The sequence below is a fragment of the Oncorhynchus keta genome, chromosome 28, assembly GCF_023373465.1.
Source record: "Oncorhynchus keta strain PuntledgeMale-10-30-2019 chromosome 28, Oket_V2, whole genome shotgun sequence".
Lineage (NCBI taxonomy): Eukaryota > Metazoa > Chordata > Actinopteri > Salmoniformes > Salmonidae > Oncorhynchus > Oncorhynchus keta.
Window position 1 is genome coordinate 62,285,845 of NC_068448.1, and position 22,677 is coordinate 62,308,521.

Sequence of the window (22,677 nt, forward strand, 5' to 3'; positions counted from 1 at the left end):
CATTATAGGTAGCCTGGCAGGTAGGTAGCCTGGCAGGTAGCTTGGTGGGTAGGAGCATTGTGCCAGTAACAGAAATGTTGTTGGATCGAATCCCTGAGCTGACAAGGTCAAAAATCTGCCATTATGCCCCATGAGCAAGACAGTTATCCCACTGTTCCCCATGCGCCAAAGATGTCAATTAAGGCAGACCTACGCACCTCTCTGATTCAGAGGGGTTGGTTTAAATGAGGGAGATGCATTCAGTTGTACAACTAACTAGATATCTCCCTTTCCCTATAGTGTCTGTGACAGCATTGACATTCTAAAGTAGAACATTTTCTTATTTTTCATTGGCTGATTGCTCCCAACTTATAGGAATCCCCACCCAGTTGACTACTTTAAAATGGTGGAAGCCCTCAATGGCAATGTACATGCTAAAACAGGTTATAGCCATGATGAGTGTCTCTGTCTATCTATCTCAACTCCAATATAAAGTCATTTCATTTTCGAAGTTGCCGAAATGCCACGTGTGTCCACTAATTTCAGTGCATTCGTAACAGCCTAACCATTACGAAACTTAAATTTGATAAACTAAGCCTCACATACCAAATTCGACATTCTCATGGAACTCCATACAAAAATCCCTCACTTCGTGGGCTTATTTTTGTGGAAAGATTTTGGGCTGAGTAAAACCTCTCGATTCTCATCTTCCTCTCTGAACCAAGCTTCCATTAAAAATATGTTGTTTTATTGCAATTAGACCTATGGTTTTGAAGTTCGTATAAAGTGCTCCTCTGCAGCAGACTGAGCTAGAGGACTTCCGAGCTTTCAGTTGGATGTCTAGTGTATTTCATCAGGCCACTTTATTATTATTTAATTTATGCCTGGGGCAGTGGGGGGGAAGGCTCCTGGGTGGGGAAAGGGGCACTTTTTTATTACAAAATGTCTGGGAATTAATTTGGCTGCAGATGAGTTTGGATTCACCTCTTCATAAAGTCAGCTGTGGCCCTGTGGAGCAGTGGGAGGCTACTGAGTGTCGTTGGGAAGGTGAGGGACAGCACCTCCCCCTGGTGGGGAGAACTGGCACTGTGTTCAGGAAGAGAAGGCTGAATAAAGTAAGCCCCAGACACTGACCTACGGACAGTCCTGCATTTGGGCCCGAATGGTTAAGGTTAGGATTGGAGAGGCCTGGTGGGGACGCTTTAAGGGATGTACTGGTGGGAGTGTTGGGGAAAAGGGGAGAGATGCCGTTGTAGGCAGACCTGGCACTCAAGAGAAGACAGGCTATGTGCACCCTGCCCACAAAATTACGTGGAAACTGAGCAGCACTTCCTAACCTCCTGCCAAATGTATGGCCATACTAGAGACACATATTTCCCTCAGATTACAAAGACCGACAAAGTATTCGAAAACAAATCCAATTTTGATAAACTCCCATATCTATTAGGTGAAATACCACAGTGCGTCATCACAGTAGCAATATTTGTGACCTGTTCCCACAAGAAAAGGGCAACCAGTGAAGAACAAACATCATTGTAAATCCAACATATATTTATGTTGATTTATTTTCCCTTTTGTACTTTAACTATTTGCACATCATTATAGCACTGTACATAGCCATTATATGAGATTTGAAATGTCTCTATTCCTTTGAAATGTTTGTGAGTGTAATGTTTACTGTTCATTTTGATTGTTTATTTCACTTTTGTTTTTTTATCTATTTCACTTGCTTTGGCAATGTAAATATATGTTTCCCATGCCAATAAAGCCCTTTAAATTGAATTGAATTGAGAGAAAGAGAGAGAGAGAGAGAGAGAGGGGAAGAGAGGGAGATACGTAGAGGGAGAGGGAGACAGAGAAAGAGAGAGAGTGAGAGGAGATAATTCATTCTAATTTGAGCTGTTATTATTCCCCTGGGATCAGTGCAGAGATGAAAACAGTCGTCCATCATTCAGGTAATTCTGCCCAACCTTGAGCCCCTCTGTATCAGACAGCAGCCTGTTTAATGCCCAACGCAACGCATTATTTTCTGTGTGTGTGCGAGTGTGTGTGCGTGTGTGCGTGTGTGTGTGTGTGTGTGTGCGTGTGTGCGTGCGTGCGTGCGTGCATGTGTGTGCGTGTGTGTGTGTGTGCCTGACCACTTCCCCATCCACAGCCAGTAAATAATCAATGTTTAAACACAGCCATCCATTATGTTCACCCATCCCACATTCTAATGAGTTTCAACAGTAGACAGGGAGGATGTAGTGTGAAGTGCTGCTTCTACCAGTCTTCATGCTTCACTCCTGATGAATGGCATGACTTGGGGCTAGGACTGATATGAAATCATCATGCACTAAACCAGAACGTGCATGTCTAGAGTAATTGAACATAATGTATATGTGGTGGACTTTACTGCATTTTAATAGTTTGCTCTTATCCAATGTGCACTCAGGAGTCAGCTGTAGCCCTTACATCACTTCCCTCTGTTCTGAGTCAGTGCTGGGAATATTGAATGTTCAGTTTAAACTATACCACTAGAAACAGATTACTGTTATGGTGCAATAAAGATGTATTAAATCCCATTGAATTACATCTGATTGAATGGACGAAAACTGTCTTGGCTTGGTGTAGCCGTTTGATTAGTCAGTAGGTCTGTTCATTACACTGTGGAGGCCACGGTAGGCCAGTGCATTAGTGTGATTAAGAGGGGAGGTGTCTCCTGTCTCTGAAAGTCACCTTGCTTGTTTAATTACCGGTGTGGTGATGAGGCTGCTAACACATTACCTGAGACTCTATAATTGGATAACTCACTTCCTTCTGCCTCGATGGCTCTGTCACTCTCCAAACATCTCTCTTTCGCTCTCTGTCGCTCTCTCTCTTCTCCTCACATATCTCACTTTTATGATCTCTGTCGCCGCCTGTTGTCACGGATACAGCTATGTGTCACACTTGCTCGTACACAAGCACTAATGGATAGACATACACACACGCACACCGTTCATTCCCTGCCAGTATCAACACACAGTCATAACTTGCCTCTTTTAACTTTGTGCATATCTCCGTATTGGCATCGATGCATACATAGTGTGAACATTCAAGTTAAGTTATGTATGCATACAGTATCTCTGGCCCTTAAGGATTCAGGCCTGGATGATTACAACATGTGTTCGTCTGACATCTCCAGCATGTCAACGTTTTCTCTCCAGGTGTTTCCTTTCCCGTGTAGTTAGATAGATAGCTTTAAAAGGAACACTCCCAGAGAGATTGCTATGCACTGCCTTGTCTCATCACATTTCAGAAGAGGAGGAAAGATGAACATTTATGAAGAGCAGATGGGTTCAGGGCTGAGTAATGCGCTTCCAAATTCACCCAAATCTGTAGCATCATAATACTATACCAGGAGTGCAACTTTGATTTTAGAAGTGGGGGAGGGGGCATAACATTTTTTGGGGCATCTAAAGTTCATTTCCTGCAATCTAATACGATCCAGGGCCCTTCTAGCCGTCTCTGTTTAGAACAACAAAAAGTAAGCAAGAATGCCCACAGTCATCAAGCTAGGTAAGATATCATTGTTGAATATGTTTAAGTGATTGATAAGACTGATCAATAATACTAGATCAATGATAATTCAATAATCATTATTGTGTTGCACCTTTAACCAATAACCAAATGAACAACAAGTAAAGTACAAAGACGTAACTTTTGTTTGTCTTGATTATGACATCCTATATGTAACATTTCAGCCAGACCACCAGGCCAGCCCGAGCTGCCTGCAAGCCCGAGCCCCACCAGTCTAGTCAATAACTCAACCCTCTCCACAAAACAACTTCCTTCTCATCTTTTGGATAACAAAAAAGTTGAATAAAAACACACATACAACACACATTAGCACACAGAAATAGCACGTTCTCCATATAATTCACACCTAATAGTACTGTAGAGCTCTTTTTGCACACAACTTAACTGGGTCACCCCATCCTGCCCCTAGGGGTCCATGGCCCTGCAGAGCCCCAAACACAACACACCCCACTCAGCTTTAGGATCTTAGTGAAAGATTCCTTATTGGTTTCAGGTGTGTTAGTCCAAGGCCAGAGTGACAATCAACAGTACAGCAGACCCCCAGGGCCAGGACTGAGCAGCCCAGCAGCTAGAGATCGCCTAAATAGGTATCCCCCCCCCCGAAGTTTTCAATACAGACTCCTTTGTTCATACAGTATTCCATATAAGGCATCCAGATCTTATGAAAGTTGCACAGTATACCCTTAATCTTGTAATAAATCAAGTCTAGTGATACATAACTTGACATTTCTGCCATCCATTGTGGGAGGATAACCAACCTGCATTTCTTAGCCGCTATAAATGCTAGGTTACACAGATTATTCTGAGAACAGTCTCCAGTATCAACATTTCCAAACAAACAAAATTAGGGAGAAGGGAGAATCTGTAGACATGCTGAGATAAAATAACATACTCTTCCAGATTTCAGCCAGCCTTCACAAGACCATAACATGATCTTCCAGATTTCAGCCAGCCTTCACAAGACCATAACATATGTAAATATGTCCCCTTTTGTGTTTTACACCTCCAGCAGAAGAATTTAATTTCTGGATGCATGATAATCAGTTTCACTGGCATATAGAATGTTCTATGGGTGGTCTTAAACTGCAGTCATTTATGTCAGATTATATGAACATGACTGAACATTCTAAAATATCTATATCCATTCATCATCGTCAATAGCGCCTCCCAGGTCTTCCTCACGTTTTCGTTTGACATGTTTTGTGTCATTGGGAAAAGCCTCTATCAACCCTTGATACAGTTTGGAAATCAACTTTAGATGTTTGTCAGACTGCCTTAAAGTAGTTTCAATCTTTGAAGCTTCTTCCTTATCCAGTGTTTGCTGCACAGAGAGAACAACGTGTTGTTTGTATCTGCAAAAGTTCACCTCTGTGCCGTCACAGACTGATCTTCCCTGGCTGCCTGATCCTGATGAGACCACTGTCATCATCTGACCCTGCTCAGATGAAGCATTACAAAGAATTACTTTGGTGTACATTTATAAATTATATTATCCAAGAATAGAACCAATGGTTCAATAATTGAAATGACCATTATTCCCAGATCCCAGACTGTAGCCTTCCCATCAACTCAAGATGGAACTTTGTATCATTGAGTGATATTGTTAATATACTGCAAAATTCACCTGAGTGCCGTAGACTGGTCTTCCCTGGCTGTCTGACCCTGCAGGGAAATCTGTCACCATCTGATCCTGCTAAGACATGATGAGCACAGTGTTGTGTACTGACTGTGCACCATGACAGTGAAGCTGTATAAACAGTAGAGCTGTTTATACAGAGTCAGTGTGAAAAAGTAGGGAATTAGCTAGGGAAACTGATAGATCAATAGGATTGCATTGCTACACTGACTAATAAAATTCACATTGCGCAGAAAAAACATCCGTCTTCAATTATTTGGCCGCTGGTTCCATCATTTAATTCAGGTCTAGTGTAATTGAGCAAAAAATAATAGCTCAAGTTAGTGAGCTAGCTAGCTCGCTATTGTTAGTCAACTTTTGACTAGCTCTAGCTAATGGTACACTATCAAATGTACTTCTGTTGAAACGGGACAAAACAAAGGCTACAAAACATTTCCATACACACAGCAGCTGTTAGATACTGCTACCTGACAGATAGCTAGCTAGAGTCCAGCTAGCTGAACTGGCTGTGGTAGATACTAGCTAGCTAACTAGCTATCAGTCAACTAAAGAGTTGCCATTTTCTGCTCTGCTTGCTTTTACAACTCTGAGAAAAAGCGCAACACACACATTTCAGAATGTGGGAGGGGGGCTCTGATATTGGTTGATGTTGTGGATTATTTTTGCTCTATTTCTGATGCCATTGATTTTGTGTACGATCATAAATGGCTGTTTGGTGTGCTATAGAGTACACTCCTTTCATATAAAAATAACATTCATCCTTGACTATTTTAACCAAAAGGGGACTAGGGTTCCAATTTGGGAACACCCACCCCCACACGTTCAGCTGGAAGGTGGCGCATGGAACGCAAAAATATTCCTAAAAAGATTTAACCTCCACACATTAACAAGTCCAATGGCTCAAATGAAAGATAAACACCTTGTGTATCTACCCAGCAAGTCAGATTTCTAAAATGTTTTACGGCGAAAACATAGCACATATTTATGTCAAACCACCACCGAAGACACAGCTAATTTGCATAGCCAAGTTGAAAAAAATATGCAATCAACAAACGCAGGATTAAAAGAAAAATAATGCACTAACCTTTTGAAATCTTCATAAGATGACAGTAATATAACATGTTACACAGTACATTTATGTTTTTTTCAATAATATGCTATATATATCCATAAATCTCTGTTTACAATGATGCATCGTTCATAAAATGCTACTCAAATGTCCTGAGAAATGACGATAGCTCCGGCAGATAACGTCAGCTAACAAGGAATACACATCATAAACTTTGACTAAATATGCATGTTCTACATATATATAGTTAGATACACTTCTTCTGAATGCAATCGCTGTGTTACATTTATTTTTAATGTTACAGGTTTCGTTCACTAGGCTATACTATGAGTCGGCGCTCAAAAAGTAGCATTATGGCTCCTCTATCTTGGAGTCCACAAAACCCAAATTTACCACATAAATATTCCCTTACCTTTGCTGTTCTTCCATCAGAAGACCTGGAAGGAATTATACTTACCAAAAACAGCGTTTAGTTTTGCAGTCTGTGTCTTTCGGTTCTCAAACACGACACATTTCGGTTGAAATGTAGCCAAAAGTCAAGTGGATGCGCACCAAAACGTCAAACTTACATATTATATGTCGACTAAACTTATCAAACTAAGTTCATAATCAAGCTTTAACATGTTATAAAGGTGTACAGAAATCGTGAGGAAGAACAGAAACGCATGCATTGTATAATCGATCTTGGAAAAAAGACAGGACCGGAGCAGAGCGCGCATAAAAGTGACCTGTTTTTTCGCGTGACCGAAAGGTTTCGCCCGCCAAAAGTCTCGTGAGCTCGCGATTCTCACAATGAGAAGCCCCATTGAAAGCTGAGATCGAGCTGAAGACATAGAGACTGTTCCCAGACCTGTAAGTGCTTGGGAAGGGTGGGGGCAATGACGTCAAAAGTTGGGCCAACTTTTCTGATGACAAGAGATAGTTTGGGAGAATGACTGCCCTGAGAGTTCTGCTTTACATACAGACATAATTTAAACAGTTTTAGAAGCTTTAGAGTGTTTTCTATTCAATAATATTTTTTATTTGCATATATTAGCAACTTTTGACCAAAGAAAATTATGTTTACTATGGGCACGCAATTACTCCAGCGGGGGCAGTAGACAGCCCTATCCCCAACAGGTTTTAACAAAGCAGATACTGCAGATGGAAACCATCTAATACATAATGATCACAAAAATGGAGAGCCTCTGTCCCACAGTTGTTGAGCAATGTAATCAATTGATTCCTATAAGCACAGGTACACCAAATACACCACTCTTTACTCAGCTGATACTCACTTAGAGCTGCATTCCCAACCTCTGTTTAACTCCATCTAAACAGGCTTGTACACCAACTGCCAACCAACTATGAACCTTAAACAGAACACTCATGACTGAACACTCCTTACACACACTTTGCATATTCTGACACCCAGAACAGGCAGAGAGACAGAATGATGAACAAGAGATAAGTGGGAGGGGAAGGGAGAGAGTGACAGGCCTATTATTACCCAGCATGCAATTATACATAGGTTGGGATATGTGTGTCCTTGTTAATTGTTGTTCTGTCTCCTGTCATTGCAGCTCCATGTGAGGCGGATGCCTTCTTCTGTCACAGTAACATGTGCATCAACAACACCCTGGTGTGTAACGGCATTCAGAACTGTGTCTACCCCTGGGATGAGAATCACTGTAAAGGTCAGAGGTCAAACCCAGGCTCGGTCCAGAATGATCCACTCTTGATTCCATGCATAACTACAAACTGCTGGCATACTCAATCCTTTGGTCCTCATCATTCAACTGCATTCAGAATATACAGTTGAAGTCGCACCTTAGTCAAATATATTTAAACTCAGTTTTTCACAATTTAATCCTTGTAAATATTCCCTGTCTTAGGTCAGTTAGGATCACCACTTTATTTTGTGGAATGTCAGAATAATAGTAGAGTGAAATGTAATGTGAAATGTCAGAATAATAGTAGAGAGAATGATTTATTTCAGCTTTTATTTATTTCATCACATTCCCAGTGGGGCAGAAATTTACATACAATCAATTAGTATTTGGTAGCATTGCCTTTAAATTGTTTAACTTGGGTCAAATGTATCGGGTAGCATTCCACAAGCTTCCCACAATAAGTTGGCGGAATTTTGGCCCTTTCCTTCAGACAGAGCTGGTGTAACTGAGTCAGGTTTGTAGGCCTCCTTGCTCGCACACGCTTTTTCACAAATTTTCTATAAAATTGAGGTCAGAGCTTTGTGATGGTCACTCCAATACCTTGACTTTGTTGTCCTTAAGCCATTTTGCCACAACTTTGGAAGTATGCTTGAGGTCATTGTCCATTTTTAAGACCCATTTGCTACCAAGCTTTAACTTTCTGACTGATGTCTTGAGATGTTGCTTCAATATATCCACATAATTGTCCTCCCTCATGATGCCATCTATTTTGTGAAGTGCACCAGTCCCTCCTGCAGCAAAGCACAACATGATGCTGCCACCCCCGTGCTTGACGGTTGGGATGGTGTTCTTCGACTTGCAATCCTCCCCCTTTTTCCTCCAAACATAACGATGGTCATTATGGCCAAACAGTTCTATTTTTGTTTTATCAGACCAGAGGACATTCCTCCATGTGCAGTTGCAAACCGTAGTCTGGCTTTCTTTCTGGCGGTTTTGGAGCAGTGGCTTCTTCCTTGCTGAGCGGCCTTTCAGGTTATGTTGATATAGGACTTGTTTTACTGTGGAAAAATATACTTTTGTACCCGTTTCCTCCAGCATCTTCACAGGGTCCTTTGCTGTTGTTCTGGGATTGATTTGCACTTTTTGCACCAAAGTACATTCATCTATAGGAGACAGAACGCGTCTCCTTCCTGAGCGGTATGATGGCTGCGTGGTCCCATGGTGTTTATACTTGCGTACTATTGTTTGTACAGATGAACGTGGTACCTTCAGGCATTTGGAAATTGCTACCAAGTATGAACCAGACTTGTGGAGGTCTACAATTCTTTTTCTGAGGTCTTGGCTGATTTCTTTTGATTTTCCATGATGTCAAGTAAAGAGGCACTGAATTTGAAGGTAGGCCTTGAAATACATCCACAGGTACACCTCCATTTGACTCAAATGATGTCAATTAGCCTATCAGAAGCTTCTAAAGCCATGACATAATTTCCTGGAATTTTCCAAGACGTTTAAAGGCACAGTCAACTTAGTGTATGTAAACTTCTGACCCATTGGAATCGTGATACAGTGAATTATAAGTGAAAAAATCTGTCTGTAAACAATTGTTGGAAAAAATAATTGTGTCATGCACAAAGTAGATGTCCTAACTGACTTTCTAAAACTATAGTTTGTTAACAAGAGATTTGTGGAGCGGTTGAAAAATGAGTTTTAAACTTCCGACTTCAACTGTATGTATCGTTCAATCATCCTGTGTGTCTCTCTCCCACCTCTCTGGACTTCACTGTCTCCACCTCTCACAACTCTCTCCCTCTCCACATGGTCACATGATCCACATGAAATCCCACGTCAATCCGGTCCAATCCACTGTGTATTGCCTCCCTGTATCCAAGGTATGTCCCTCTCAATAGATGCATATCCCACAGAGGTTTCTTCAAACTCTACTAATATAATTCCATCCCGCCTGATCCATACCAGAAGCCCAGGATTACCATGTATTTTCCATACACATATATACACAAGCATTCAGTAGAATTCCCTTTGTATTCCTGTCGACCTCTCAATCCATACCTGATTCTGGTTCACACTTCCTCAGTAATATATTCTGTTCTACTGATCCCATGTCATGATCCACTGCCAATACCGCTCTATCCTCAATAATGACAAAGTCCTTAGATAATCCAATGCATCTGATTGTATTTCCTGAACTCGGTCCCTGTCAGCTCTTTCCTGATCTTCAGTGCTTCTCTGTTTTCTCAGTGTCCTCTATACACTCTCTGTTTCTCCTATTAGATTCATACCACAAGAGGCTAGTGAGCGGGGGACGGCTCATAATAATGGCTAGAATGGAGTGAATGGAATGCTATCATGTGTTTGATATCATTCCATTCCAGCCATTACTATGAGCCCATCTTCCCCAGTTAAGGTGTCACCAGCGACCTGTGATCCATACAACCCCTTCCTCTTTATGTTCTTGGTCCTCAGGGTCAATCACAGACATTGTACTGGTAATTCATTCCTTCCTACTTTATTACCAGAATTCTGTCCCTCTCAACCTTCTCCCCAACTCTCTCCTTATCTCTCATGCTTCAATCTGTTCTTGTAGCTGTTCTTGTAGCTGTCCATGATCCTTAGGTCTACCTCCGTATCCTCCGAGCTGCTGGTCAATCAATACAGCCTGTGTTCCCACAGACTGACTGCTACTGGGAGGAGTCAAGTCTAGTGGTTCTAGTGGGTTGGTGCACATGCTATTTATACCATCATGACCCTGCTAATAAGGCTGTATGAATGGTTCCTTTCAGCTCCTTTAGTTTAGCAGGTTACTCCATTGGGAGCCTTGCTGGTGACCCGAGTTCGAACCCAGGCAGCCACCAAACCTGTCCTCTCGATGCACTTTTGTCCCTCTGTGTAACCCTGGGCAGAGCCCAATGACAAAGAACAGCAATGTACGGCCATTGTTAAGCCTGTGTGGGCTTATTTCTCACCTTCTAAGCCTCCGTCGTCCTTACAAGTTCCTAGTCTTGAAAATCTGTATCTGTCAGCATCTTGTCCGGACATGTTTTTGTGCTGCTTAGCTAGTTTCCAGCTCTTCCCCCCTGTCCCTGGTAATATATAGCTCTTGCCTGCATCTATACCTTCATACACACACACACACACACAGACACACTCACAAACACACACTGTAAAAATGATACACACACACTCACCACACAAAATGTATATCCATCACAGTGTATACATTAAATGTCAGCCCTCTCCCTATTGGCAGCTTCTATCCACATTGTTGGTGTACTGTGCTCTTTGTAAGCTCTCTGGCGGAACGGCCTTAACTCCTTGACTGCTAACCTTTTCACCCAACTGCTGTTCATCAATAACATCTTGATCCATATCTTGTGGTTCATTTCCTCTGTGTGTTGGGAATCATCTTTGCATGTTAATTGTGATGCATCCATCTGTTGGGGTGTGATCTTTTACAAAGGTCTCGCTGTGTGTGTGTGTGTGCGTGCGTGTGTGTGTGTGTGTGTGTGTGTGTGTGTGTGTGTGTGTGTGTGTGTGTGTGTGTGTGTGTGTGTGTGTGTGTGTGTGTGTGTGTGTGTGTGTGTGTGTGTGTGTGTGTGTGTGTGTGTGTGTGTGTGTATGGGGGGGGGCATAAACAAACAAGAAACCGCTCACCAAAAGGCAGCGTTTCTGGTGGGCGTAGACTTTAAGACTTAAAACTGTCCTACCTCACTTCTACCAACACGTCTCCTGCACTAGGGGCGCTTAAACTATAGACCACTTTTATTCTACCCACATAAATGCATACAAGGCCCTCCCTCGTCCTCCCTTCGGCAAATCTGACCATGACTCCATTCTCCTGCTTCCTGTTTACAAATGAAAGCTCAAACAGGAAGTACCAGTGATGCACTCAATACAGAAGTGGTCAGACGAAACAGACACAAGGCTACAAGACTGTTTTGCTCGTAGAGACTGGGAAATGTTCCGGGATTCATCCAATAACATTGAGGTATTTACCACATCAATCATAGGCTTCATCAATAAGTGTATAGACTTGTATATAGTATAAACTGGAAGTAGAAGCCTAAATATTGTTGTCCATTAGTTTACTCCAATTAGGGGAGGGATGGTAGAGTTAGGGTAAAATAAGGAAAAATACATTTACAAATTTAAAAAAATATATATATACATTACATTGATGGAAGCCACAATCTATATGCAATATTAAAGCTGATCTACCCCCTAAAAAAATGTATAATAATAATAATATGTGCATAGACGATGTCGTTCATACAGTGACTATAAGAATGTATACAAACAAAAAAAACATGGATTACGGGCTATATCCGCGCTGGGCTAAAGGCTAGAGCTATACCACTTGCAAGGAATGGGACACGGACTTGGAAGCATACAAGAAAGCCCGCTACGAGCTCTGACGAGACATCAAACATGCAAAAGGACAATATAGGAGGAAGGTGGAATCCTATTACACCGACTCCGACACTTGTCGTATGTGGCAGGCCTTGCAGATGATAACGGATTGCAAAGGGAAGCCCAGAGGTGAGAAAGGCCCAGACATGACGTTCCCCAGCGATGCAGAACTCCCAAACAAGCTAAATACCTTTTATGCTCGCTTTGAGGAATATAACACTGTGCCTTGGGTGAAAGCAGCTATTTCACAAGGACGGAATACCAGGGTGCTTTCTCAAAGCATGCACAGACCAGCTGACAAGTGTCTTCAGGGACATTTTCAATCTCTCCTTGTCCCAGTCTGTAATCCCAACGTTTCAAGGCGACCACCATTGTCTGTTCCCAAGAGCTCCAAGGTATCCTGCCTAAATTACTATCACCCTGGAGCACTCGCATCTGTAATTCTGAAGTGCTTTGTCCATTAAAATAACATCAAATTGATCAGACATACAGTGTAGACATTGTCAATGTTGTAAATGACTATTGTAACTGGAAACGGCAGATTCTTTATGGAATATCCACATGGGCGTACAGAGGCCCTTTATCAGCAACCATCACTCCTGTGTTCCAATGGAACGTTGTGTTAGCTAATCCAAGCTTATAATTTTAAAAGGCTAATTGATTATTAGAAACCCTTTTGCAATTATGTTAGCACAGCTGAAAACTGTAGTTCTGATGAAAAAAGCAATACAACTGTCATTCTTTAGACTAGTTGAGTATCTGGAGCATCAGCATTTGTGGGTTTGATTACAAGTTCAAAATGGCCAGAAACAAAGAACTTTCTTCTGAAACTCGTCAGCCTATTCTTGTTCTGAGAAATGACGACTATTCCATAAGATACATTTCCAAGAATCTCGTACAACTTTATGACCTACTCCCTTCACAGAACAGCGCAAACTGGCCCTAACAGGAATAGAAAGAGGAGTGGAAGGCCTCTGTTCACAACTGAGCAAGAGGACAAGTACATTAGAGTGTCTAGTTTGAGAAACAGACACCTCACAAGTCCTCAACTGGCAGCTTCATTAAATTGTACCCGCAAAACACCAGTCTCAATGTCAACAGTGAAGAGGCGACTCCGGGATGCTGGCCTTCTAGGCAGAGTTCCTCTGTCCAGTGTCTGTGTTCTTTTGCCCATCTTAATCTTTTCTTTTTATTGGCCAGTCTGAGATATGGCTTTTTCTTTGCAACTCGAAGGCCAACGTCCCGGAGTCACCTCTTCATTGTTAACGTTGAGACGGGTATTTTGCGGGTACTATTTAATGAAGCTGCCAGCTGATATGGATTTCACATGACTGGGAGACAGATATGCATCGGTTAGTTACAGATACCTTTAAAAAAAATGGGCCTCACAATGGGCCTCAGGATCTCGTTACGGTATTTTTGTGCATTCAAATGGCCAATTGATAAAATACAATTGTGTTCTTTGACCGTAGCTTATGCCTGCCCATACCATAACGCCACCGCCAGCATGGGGCACTCTGTTCACAACGTTGACATCAGCAAACCGCTTGCCCCACACAACGCCATATACATGGTCTGCGGTTGTGAGGCCGGTTGGACGTACTGCCAAATTCTCTAAAACAACGTTGGGAAGCAGCTTATGGTAGAGAAATTAACATTCAGTTCTCTGGCAACAGCTCTGGTGGAGATTCCTGCAATCAGCATGCCAATTGCACGCTCCCTCAAAACTTGAGACATCTTTACCAATGTGTTGTGTGACAAAACTGCACATTTTAGAGTGGCCTTTTATTGTACCCAGCACAAGGTGCACCTGAAGAATGATCATGATATACCACAACTGTCAGGTGGATGGATTATCGTGGCAAAGGAGAAATGCTCACTAACAGGGATGTAAATACATTTGTGCACAACATTTTAGAGAAATAAGCTTTTTGTGTCTATAGAACATTTCTGGTATCTTTTATTTCAGCTCATGAAACATAGGATCAACACTTTACATGTTGCGTTTATATTTTTGTTCAGTGCACAATTTTAAATATACACTACCGGTCAAAAGTTTTTGAACACCTACTCATTCAAGGGTTTTTCTTTATTTTTACTATTTTCTACATTGTAGAATAATAGTGAAGACATCAAAACTATTAAATAACACATATGGAATCATATAGTAACCAAACAAGTGTTAAACAAATCTAAATATATTTTATATTTGAGATTCTTCACCCTTTGCCTTGATGACAGCTTTGCACGCTCTTGGCATTCTCTCAACCAGCTTCATGAGATAGTCACCTGGAATGCATTTCAATTAACAGGTGTGCCTTGTTGAACGTTAATTTATGGAATGTATTTCCTTCTTGATGCGTTTGAGCCAATCAGTTGTGTTGTGACAAGGTAGGGGTGGTATACAGAAGATAGCCCTATTTGGTAACATACCAAGTCCATGTTATGGCAAGAACAGCTCAAATAAGCAAAGAGAAATGACAGTCCATCATTACTTTAAGACATGAAGGTCAGTCAATATGTAAAATAACTCTGAAAGTGCAGTCGCAAAAACCATCAAGCGCTATGATGAAACTGACACTCATGAGGACCGCCACAGAAAAGTAAGACCCAGAGTTACCTCTGAGGATAAGTTCATTAGAGTTACCAGCCTCAGAAATTGCAGCCCAAATAAATGCTTCACAGAGTTCAAGTAACAGACACATCTCAACATCAACTCTTCACAGGAGCCTGTGTTAATCAGGCCTCCATGGTCGAATTGCTGCAAAGAAACCACTACTAAATGACACCAGTAAGAAGAAGAGACTTGCTCGGGCCAAGAAACACGAGCAATGGACATTAGACCGGTGGAAATCTGTCCTTTGGTCTGGAGTCCAAATTGGAGAGACGCGGTGTGGGTGAACGGATGATCTCCGCATGTGTATTTCTCACCGTAAAGCATGGAGGAGGAGGTGTTATGGTGTGGGGGTGCTTTGCTGGTGACACTGTCTGTGATTTATTTAGAATTCAAGGCACACTTAACCAGCATGGCTACCACAGCATTCTGCAGCGATACGCCATGATTCCATGTATGTTATTTCATAGTTTTGATGTCTTCACTATTATTCTACAATGTTGAAAATAGTAAAAATATAGAAAAACCCTTCATTGAGTAGGTGTTCTAAAACTTTTGACCGATAGTGTATATATATTTATTTAAACTTTTTCTCCCCAATTTTGTGATATTTAATTGGTAGTTACAGTCTTGTCCCATCGCTGCAACTCCAGTACGGACTTGGGAGAGGTGAAGGTTCAGAGCCATGCATCCTCCAAAGCACAACCCTGCCAAACAGCACTGCTCGCTTAACCCGGAACCCAGCCGCACCAATGTGTCGGAGGAAGCACAGTACAATTGGTGAGCTTACAATCGTCAGCTTGCAGGTGCCCGGCCTGCCACAAGGAGTCACTAGAGTGCTATGGGACAAGGACATCCCAACCGGCCAAGCCCTCCCCTAACCCGGATGACGCTGGGCCAATTGTGTGCTGGCTGTGAAACAGCCTGTGATTGAACCCTGGCATGTGGGGACTCCTCAAGCACTGTGATGCAGTGCCTTAGACCGCTGCGCCACTCAATGATTTAAAATATTACATTACATTACATAACACTTTTCACAACAGATTAAGTGTGTTCCCTCAGTCCAATACTCTACTACCACATATCTACAATACAAAATCCATGTGTACGTGTGTGTAGAGTCTGTGTCTCTTATAATGTGAATGTGTAAGAGAGAGTTGATAGATTGCGATGCATATTATTAATGTTAGCTCTTTGTGTACATTTAAGCCAATTGTAATTTTCCTAAGTCCCTCTCTGTGGCACTGACCACATGACTGGAGAGTAGTCCAGGTGCGACAAAACTAGGGCCTTGTTGATAGTGTTGTTAACTTGTTAGAGATAGCCCCCTTTTTTTAAATTTTTGCCTAAATGACAAACTGTTCAAATGATGACCGCCCGTATCATCGGTGTGCCATGAAGGCATCGCTCTCTGACCAAATATGGTGTCCTATAGGATATACTACATCCCTAATGATATAGTGAAGTCTTCTTACGTTCCAGGATCTCTGAGGAATTCATACAAACGTGATTTGACTCGTTGAAACAGCGTTTAGGGTGAGATTTTCACAGATTCCTTTCTTTGCAAATTTAACGAGTGGAAATACAAAATTGATCGTGCATGTTATATGGACCTTTTTGGAATATGAATAAGGATGTTATCTAACAAAACGACACTTCATGTTATCTCTGGTACCCTTTGGATGATAAATCAGAGCAAGATTTCAGAATGTAAGTACACATTTCACCTTCAGAGGTGAATTTATCAAAACTATCACGGTGAAAAAAGTGTTGTTGTTAGGAGCTTTCTTCAACCAATAGCATGGCATTCCTTCGCAGTAATAGCTACTGTAAATAGGACACTGCAGTTAAATTAACAAGAATTGAAGCTTTCAGACGATATAAGACATTTATCTGTACCGACATTTGTTGTTTCTCTAAAATATACGATCTTGACATAAGGCGCTGCATGATTTACAACTGTCCCTTTGACGGTACGCCGATTTAAATAATTTTCCACACACAGTCTGTGCCTGTATTTAGATCTCATGCTAGTGAGGGCCGTGAATCCACTCTCACATAGGTACATGGTTGCAAAGGACATCAGTGTCTTAACAGCGCGATTTGCCAAGACAGGATACTCTGAGCGCAGCCCAATCTAGAAATCTGGCAGTGGCTTCTGATTCAATTAAATTCTCACAGAACCCCTTGTTGCAATTTCGATGAGACTCTCTTGTTCAGATATCGTTAAGTGAACTGGAGGCAGGGCATGAAAGGGATAACGAATCCAGCTGTTTGTGTCATCCATTTAGGGAAAGTAATTGCGTACCCAGCTCACTTAGGTGCTTCGCTATATCACATTTGACATTGTCTGTAAGCTTAAGTTCACACACAAAATCATACAATGATGGAAAGACCTGTGTTGCCCTTGTTAATGCAAACAGAGAAGAGCTCCAACTTTTTAATCATAGCCTCAATTTTGTCCCGACATTGATTATAGTTGCGAAGAGTACTGTAGTCCTAGATTCAGATCATTCAGGTGAGAAAAAACATTACCCAGATGGGCCAGTCGTGTGAGAAACTCGTCCACATGCAAGCGGTCAGACAAGTGGAAATGATGGTCAGTAATCAAAACTTTAAGCTCGTCTCTCAAAGTCAATACTTTTGCCCCTTGATAACTAGTGCCCTTCTGTGTGTTGTAAAAGTGTTGCATGGTCGCTGCCCATATCATTGCATAGTGCAGAAAATACACGAGAGTTCAGGGGCCTTGCTTTAACAAAGTTAACCATTTTCACTGTAGTGTCCAAAACGTCTTTCAAGCTGTCAGGCATTCCCTTAGCAGCAAGAGCCTCTCGGTGGATGCTGCAGTGTGTGGATGCTGCAGTGTACCCAAGTGGCGTCGGGAGCAACTGCTCGCACGCGCGTTACCACTCCGCTCTGTCTCCTTGTCATGGCTTTTGCGCCATCAGTACAGATACCAACATGAGCAGCAGCTACGTTTGGCTACATACGGACCGTTAAGTGGAATTCCCGCAAGAAAGTAACAGTTAATGTGATTAGATGTTAATTATTTGACTAGGCTACCTGTATTTGACATTGTGTTGTTATTTCGCTGATCACTAGATGGTTTAATTTTATTTTTGGCAGTGAAAAGAGGCTACCCGGGTGAGAAAAAAAACTCACCCAAATGTATAGCCCCGTGGCAAAGTATAAATGGACTGTTTGAAATTGTGAAGAAGAAAAAAGTACAAAAATGTAATTTAAAAAAATAGATATATTTTATGTGAATCACATTTTTATTTGGCGTACCCCCGACAGCATTGTGCGTACCCCTGTTTGGGAACACCTGCTGTAGAGCATCTTTTGTTTCCAGAAGATGACAAAGTTATCTATAACAATTATTCCAACAGAGCTACAGTAATCTTTTCGCCAGTTGTGTAATCACATATGCTCAAACATACATTACACACACTCACACACACTTTTACACTCATCATTTCCTGTTGCTACTCTGTTCTTTATTTTACTCTTATTATTATCTATCCTGATGCCTAGTCACTTTACCCTTTATCCTTCATGTACAGATCTACCTCGTACGACTACTTCTGATATAAACCTCCATTCTTGTGTATTTTATTTTATTCCTTTTGTGTTGCTATTTGGATTATTATTTTTAAATTCTGCCTCATTGGGAAGGGCTCGTAAGCAAGCATTTCTCGGAAAAGTCTACATCATGTCACAAATAAGATTTAATTTAATTTCATTGTAAGTGTGTGGGAGTAAGTTGGCCATTTCTTAAAGGGGCAGCCCCGAAAAGTGGAAAAACTATAGAAATGCAATGTGTTTCACAACTTGGCTGCATTTACAAAGATGGAAGCAGAAAACAACACACTCTCTAAAAGAGAAACATTCAAATGTCTCCTTATCGCCACTATTTGCTCCTCTCTCACTGTCTCTCTCCCTCCCACCTATCTCTCTATTTCTCTCCTTCTCTCTCACCCCATCTGTCTCCCTCCTCCAACAGAGAAGAGGAAAGCCAATATCCTGGACAACCTGAACAACACCAACAGCACCATTATCGGCGTCACCTGTTGTATCGTCCTCATCCTCCTCATTGTGTCCGTCATCGTGCAAATCAAACAGCCCAGGAAGAAGTACATCCTCCGGCGCGAGGACTTTGACCCCACCATGTTCCAGGAGGTCTTCGAGCCGCCGCACTACGAGCTCTGCACGCTACGGAGCGCCACGCACGCCACTGCAGCCTCCGCAGACCTAGTCGACCTGGCAGAGGACTTCGAGAACTACCACGCTCTCCGCCGCTCATCCTCACGCTGCGTCCATGACCACCACTGTGGCTACGCCTCTAACCCGGGCTCCGCCCACCTGTCCCAGCTGTCACTCAGTGGGCGGGGTAGCCGCGGCAACCTGAGCACGCGTGAGACCCTCCTCACGGACCTTCCACCACAGCCGGTACGGCCGCTGCTGCCCAGCGTTGCCACAGGGAACCGGCGCAGCATACTGGTGATGAAGCACAGCTACTCACAGGAAGCGGCCGACAACGGGTGCGACCTCGATGACGACCTGGAAGAGGTTCCCACGACGAGCCACCGACTGTCGCGTCACGAGAAGGCAGTCCAGCGGTCAGTATCTATAGATTTCCAATGATCCATGGTCAATCAATCCATCTCAATGAAGACATCCTAATAGAAGATGTCATGGGGGAGGGTGACATTGATTTTCTTCCTTTTAAAACATTTTTTAATCCCCCTCTACTTTTGTTCTTTCTCTCATTCTTCTTATTTTTTTTAGGTTGTAGCTTCCTTTTTTGCTTTGATCTTCTTACTTCTTGTCAACTCTGCTATCATTCATAAAGAGTTATGCTGTGGTAGGAAGACCTGCCCCCTCACTTTCTCTCTCACCCACTATCTTCCTCCCCTCCCTGTCTATTTATCACTCTCTATCTCACTCTTTCACACACATTCACTCTGTTTCTTTGTCTCTGTCTCTATATTGCTTTCTTTATCTATCTATGTAGCTCCAACCCATGCTCAGTACTAAGAAACATTGCCAGTGTCCTTGTTAGGTTTTCAGATATCCATCTTGAATTAAAATACTGATTTATGATGTGCAAATAGAGTGCACGACATTTGCAATGGATCAGACAAATACACACCTCTTTTCTATAGAGGACATGTAGATCAATTCAGTCTGTAGTCATATCAATCTGTTGTGACTCTCAACAGAAGGGCTTGTATTGGTGCCTGCCACTGTTAAAGAGATTATTGGTTGATCAATTTTGAATGCAAAAAAAATATTTTGTAGACTCAAAAGATATAAACACAAATAACTTTGTTAATAGTAAAAGTTAAATGTGTTCTTTTTTTATGTGGTAAAGTTCAAACCTTTGGCACAAATCTGTTTTCTTCAATTATATTTGAATGTACAGATATCTGCACCTTGATGACTTGATAAATGAAATGTTTACACTTCTTGGACTTCCAAAATAACTTCCAAGATAAAGTACCTTTGCTATGCATGCACTATGTGTGCTCTACTGTATTCAACCTGTATACCTGAAAAAGTATTGTTTTAACTATAATGTCCAGCACAGCAATTTCTATGCATGCAAGACTTCCAGAGTTCAAAACTCTGTTGAAATGTTCTGCTTTTATGTAGCCAATATATGCATTTACATATGATAATCTCTATGCAAAAAAAGAGTTTGATATTAAACGACAGAGCGGTGACATTTCAGGTTCTGCCTCATTGGCTCTTTGAGCAAACACGAATCAGAATACAACACGACTAGGGTGTAAGGCAATCTCAAGGTAAGCCCCCCTTATACAACAATAAACATATGTTATGTTTCTGTGTAGGTCATCGTTTGACCATATAAGTCAATATCTCAGTAATGGTAGTTTTATGTGGTTTTGATGTTGACTTTTTTGTGAAGTTATTCTGGATTTAGTTTGTTTTGTTTGTTAGATTTTTTGATATGGTTCATTGTTGTCATCAAGATGGGTCCTCTGCTTGCGGTCATCTTGGTTTATGGTGAGTTTTTGTGTGAAATTTGGCTTCTATTTTTTTGCGTGGTTGATTTGAAGCTCATGTATGTGTCCTCTTCTTACCGAGGTCATATCATGAGCAACATTTTATTATTTATTAGCATGGACTTTTCCAGTCATCTTCTGTTGAACCTGTGGAAAATAAGGATGATTCTCACCTTTAACCTGTATTTATTTTAGCCTCATAGCACAAACAGATCATAGCTGTATTATTTAACATACAGATATTTAAATAGCACACTTTTAATTAAGCACATTAATAGGACTACATACACCAATACTAAAGTCACAGTCCTAATTCTAAACAAGTTAGTCACCTGGAATGTTTTCAGACATTACTAAGGTTTACTGAAGTCACACTGACACGGTATTCTCCTGTTGTCTTGACTTGTTGAATGAATGAAATACTGAACATGGCTTTTCGAGCCTACTAGTCCATGAGCCAGACCCCCAAATATGATCTGTACAGCTCACTTGGGATGATGTGTCTCATAGTTGATTTTGTTGAAGATCTCTGTGCCTAGTGTCAGAAAATGTGTGATAGAAGTGCATTAAAATCCTGAATCATGTTCAACTTTGTTTGAAAAGTGGTTCTGAAAGGTCATGAAGTTACCTTTTAAATTATATAAAATATACTGTAACCAACTTCGAATGCACCAGCTACAACTACTGTTAAGGAAATCGCAAATATTGTGCCATTGACATTATAATGTTTGAAGCTTAACCACAGAATTCCATGTAATGGGGCAGTTATGTTTTTGGACTATAACATTATGGAAGAGGCTTGTAGATACAGGGCCATCACAGAATCCATGTATTAAGAGCCCAGAAGCCTTTTACCAATATGGCCACCAAACAACACAATTGTGTTTATTTAATCATTTTGCATGACCATACCTGTATGAAATATAATTGTAGTATACCCCAAAATATCTTAAAATGTTCATAGTGATGTAGAATACACAACAAAATTTGCCAGGTGTGCCAGATACAGTACCTTCGGAGAGCATTTACACCCCGTGACTTTTTCCACATTTTGTTAAGTTACAGCCTTATTCTAAAATGTATTAAACAAAAAAAATCCTCAGCAATCTACACAAAATACCCCATAATGATAAAGTGAAAACTACTTTTTATAAATGTTTGCAAAGGTATAAAAAAAATACAAAACAGAAATACCTTATTTAAATAAGTATTCAGATCATTTGCTATGAGATTTGAAATTGAGATCAGGTGCATCTTGTTTCCATTGATCATCCTGGAGATGTTTTTTACAACTTGATTGGAGTCCACCTGAGGTAAATTCTATTGATTCTATTGATCGATCCCACAGTTAGCAGTGCATGTCAGAGCAAAAACCAAGCCATGAGGTCAAAGGATTGTGTCGAGGCACATATCCGGGGTTCTGGGGTAAAATGGCTGCATCATTGTAGGTCCCTAAGAACACAGTTGCCTCCATCATTCTTAATTGCAATATGTTTAAAACACCAAGACTCTTCCTAGAGCTGGCCGCCTGGGCCAAACTAGCAATTGGGGTAGAAAGGCCTTGATCAGGGAAGTGACCAAGAACCTGATGGTCACTCTGACAGAGCTCTAGAGTTCCTCTGTGGAAATGGGAGAACCTTCTAGCACCACCATCTCTGCAGCACTCCACCAATCAGGCCTTCATGGTAGAGTGGCCAGACGGAAGCCACTCC

At 41.5% G+C, this 22,677-nt stretch overlaps 1 protein-coding gene across 6 annotated transcripts in view; it reads left to right on the top strand.

The window, feature by feature from the left end:
- neto1l (neuropilin (NRP) and tolloid (TLL)-like 1, like) overlaps window positions 1-22,677 on the top strand; it is a 175,305-nt gene that overhangs the window by 144,717 nt on the left and 7,911 nt on the right. For 2 of the 6 annotated variants that reach the window (XM_035741729.2, XM_035741728.2), the window contains exons 8-10: window positions 7,808-7,921; window positions 18,940-19,555; window positions 20,671-20,743. In XM_035741729.2, coding sequence (XP_035597622.1) covers window positions 7,808-7,921; window positions 18,940-19,555; window positions 20,671-20,731 — 791 coding nt within the window. In that variant the 3' untranslated portion in view covers window positions 20,732-20,743. Of the gene's footprint in view, window positions 1-7,807; window positions 7,922-18,939; window positions 19,556-20,670; window positions 20,744-20,900; window positions 20,967-22,677 lie in introns of all 6 variants that reach the window. The other 4 variants (XM_035741730.2, XM_035741726.2, XR_004821032.2 and 1 more) reach the window with 3 other exon arrangements.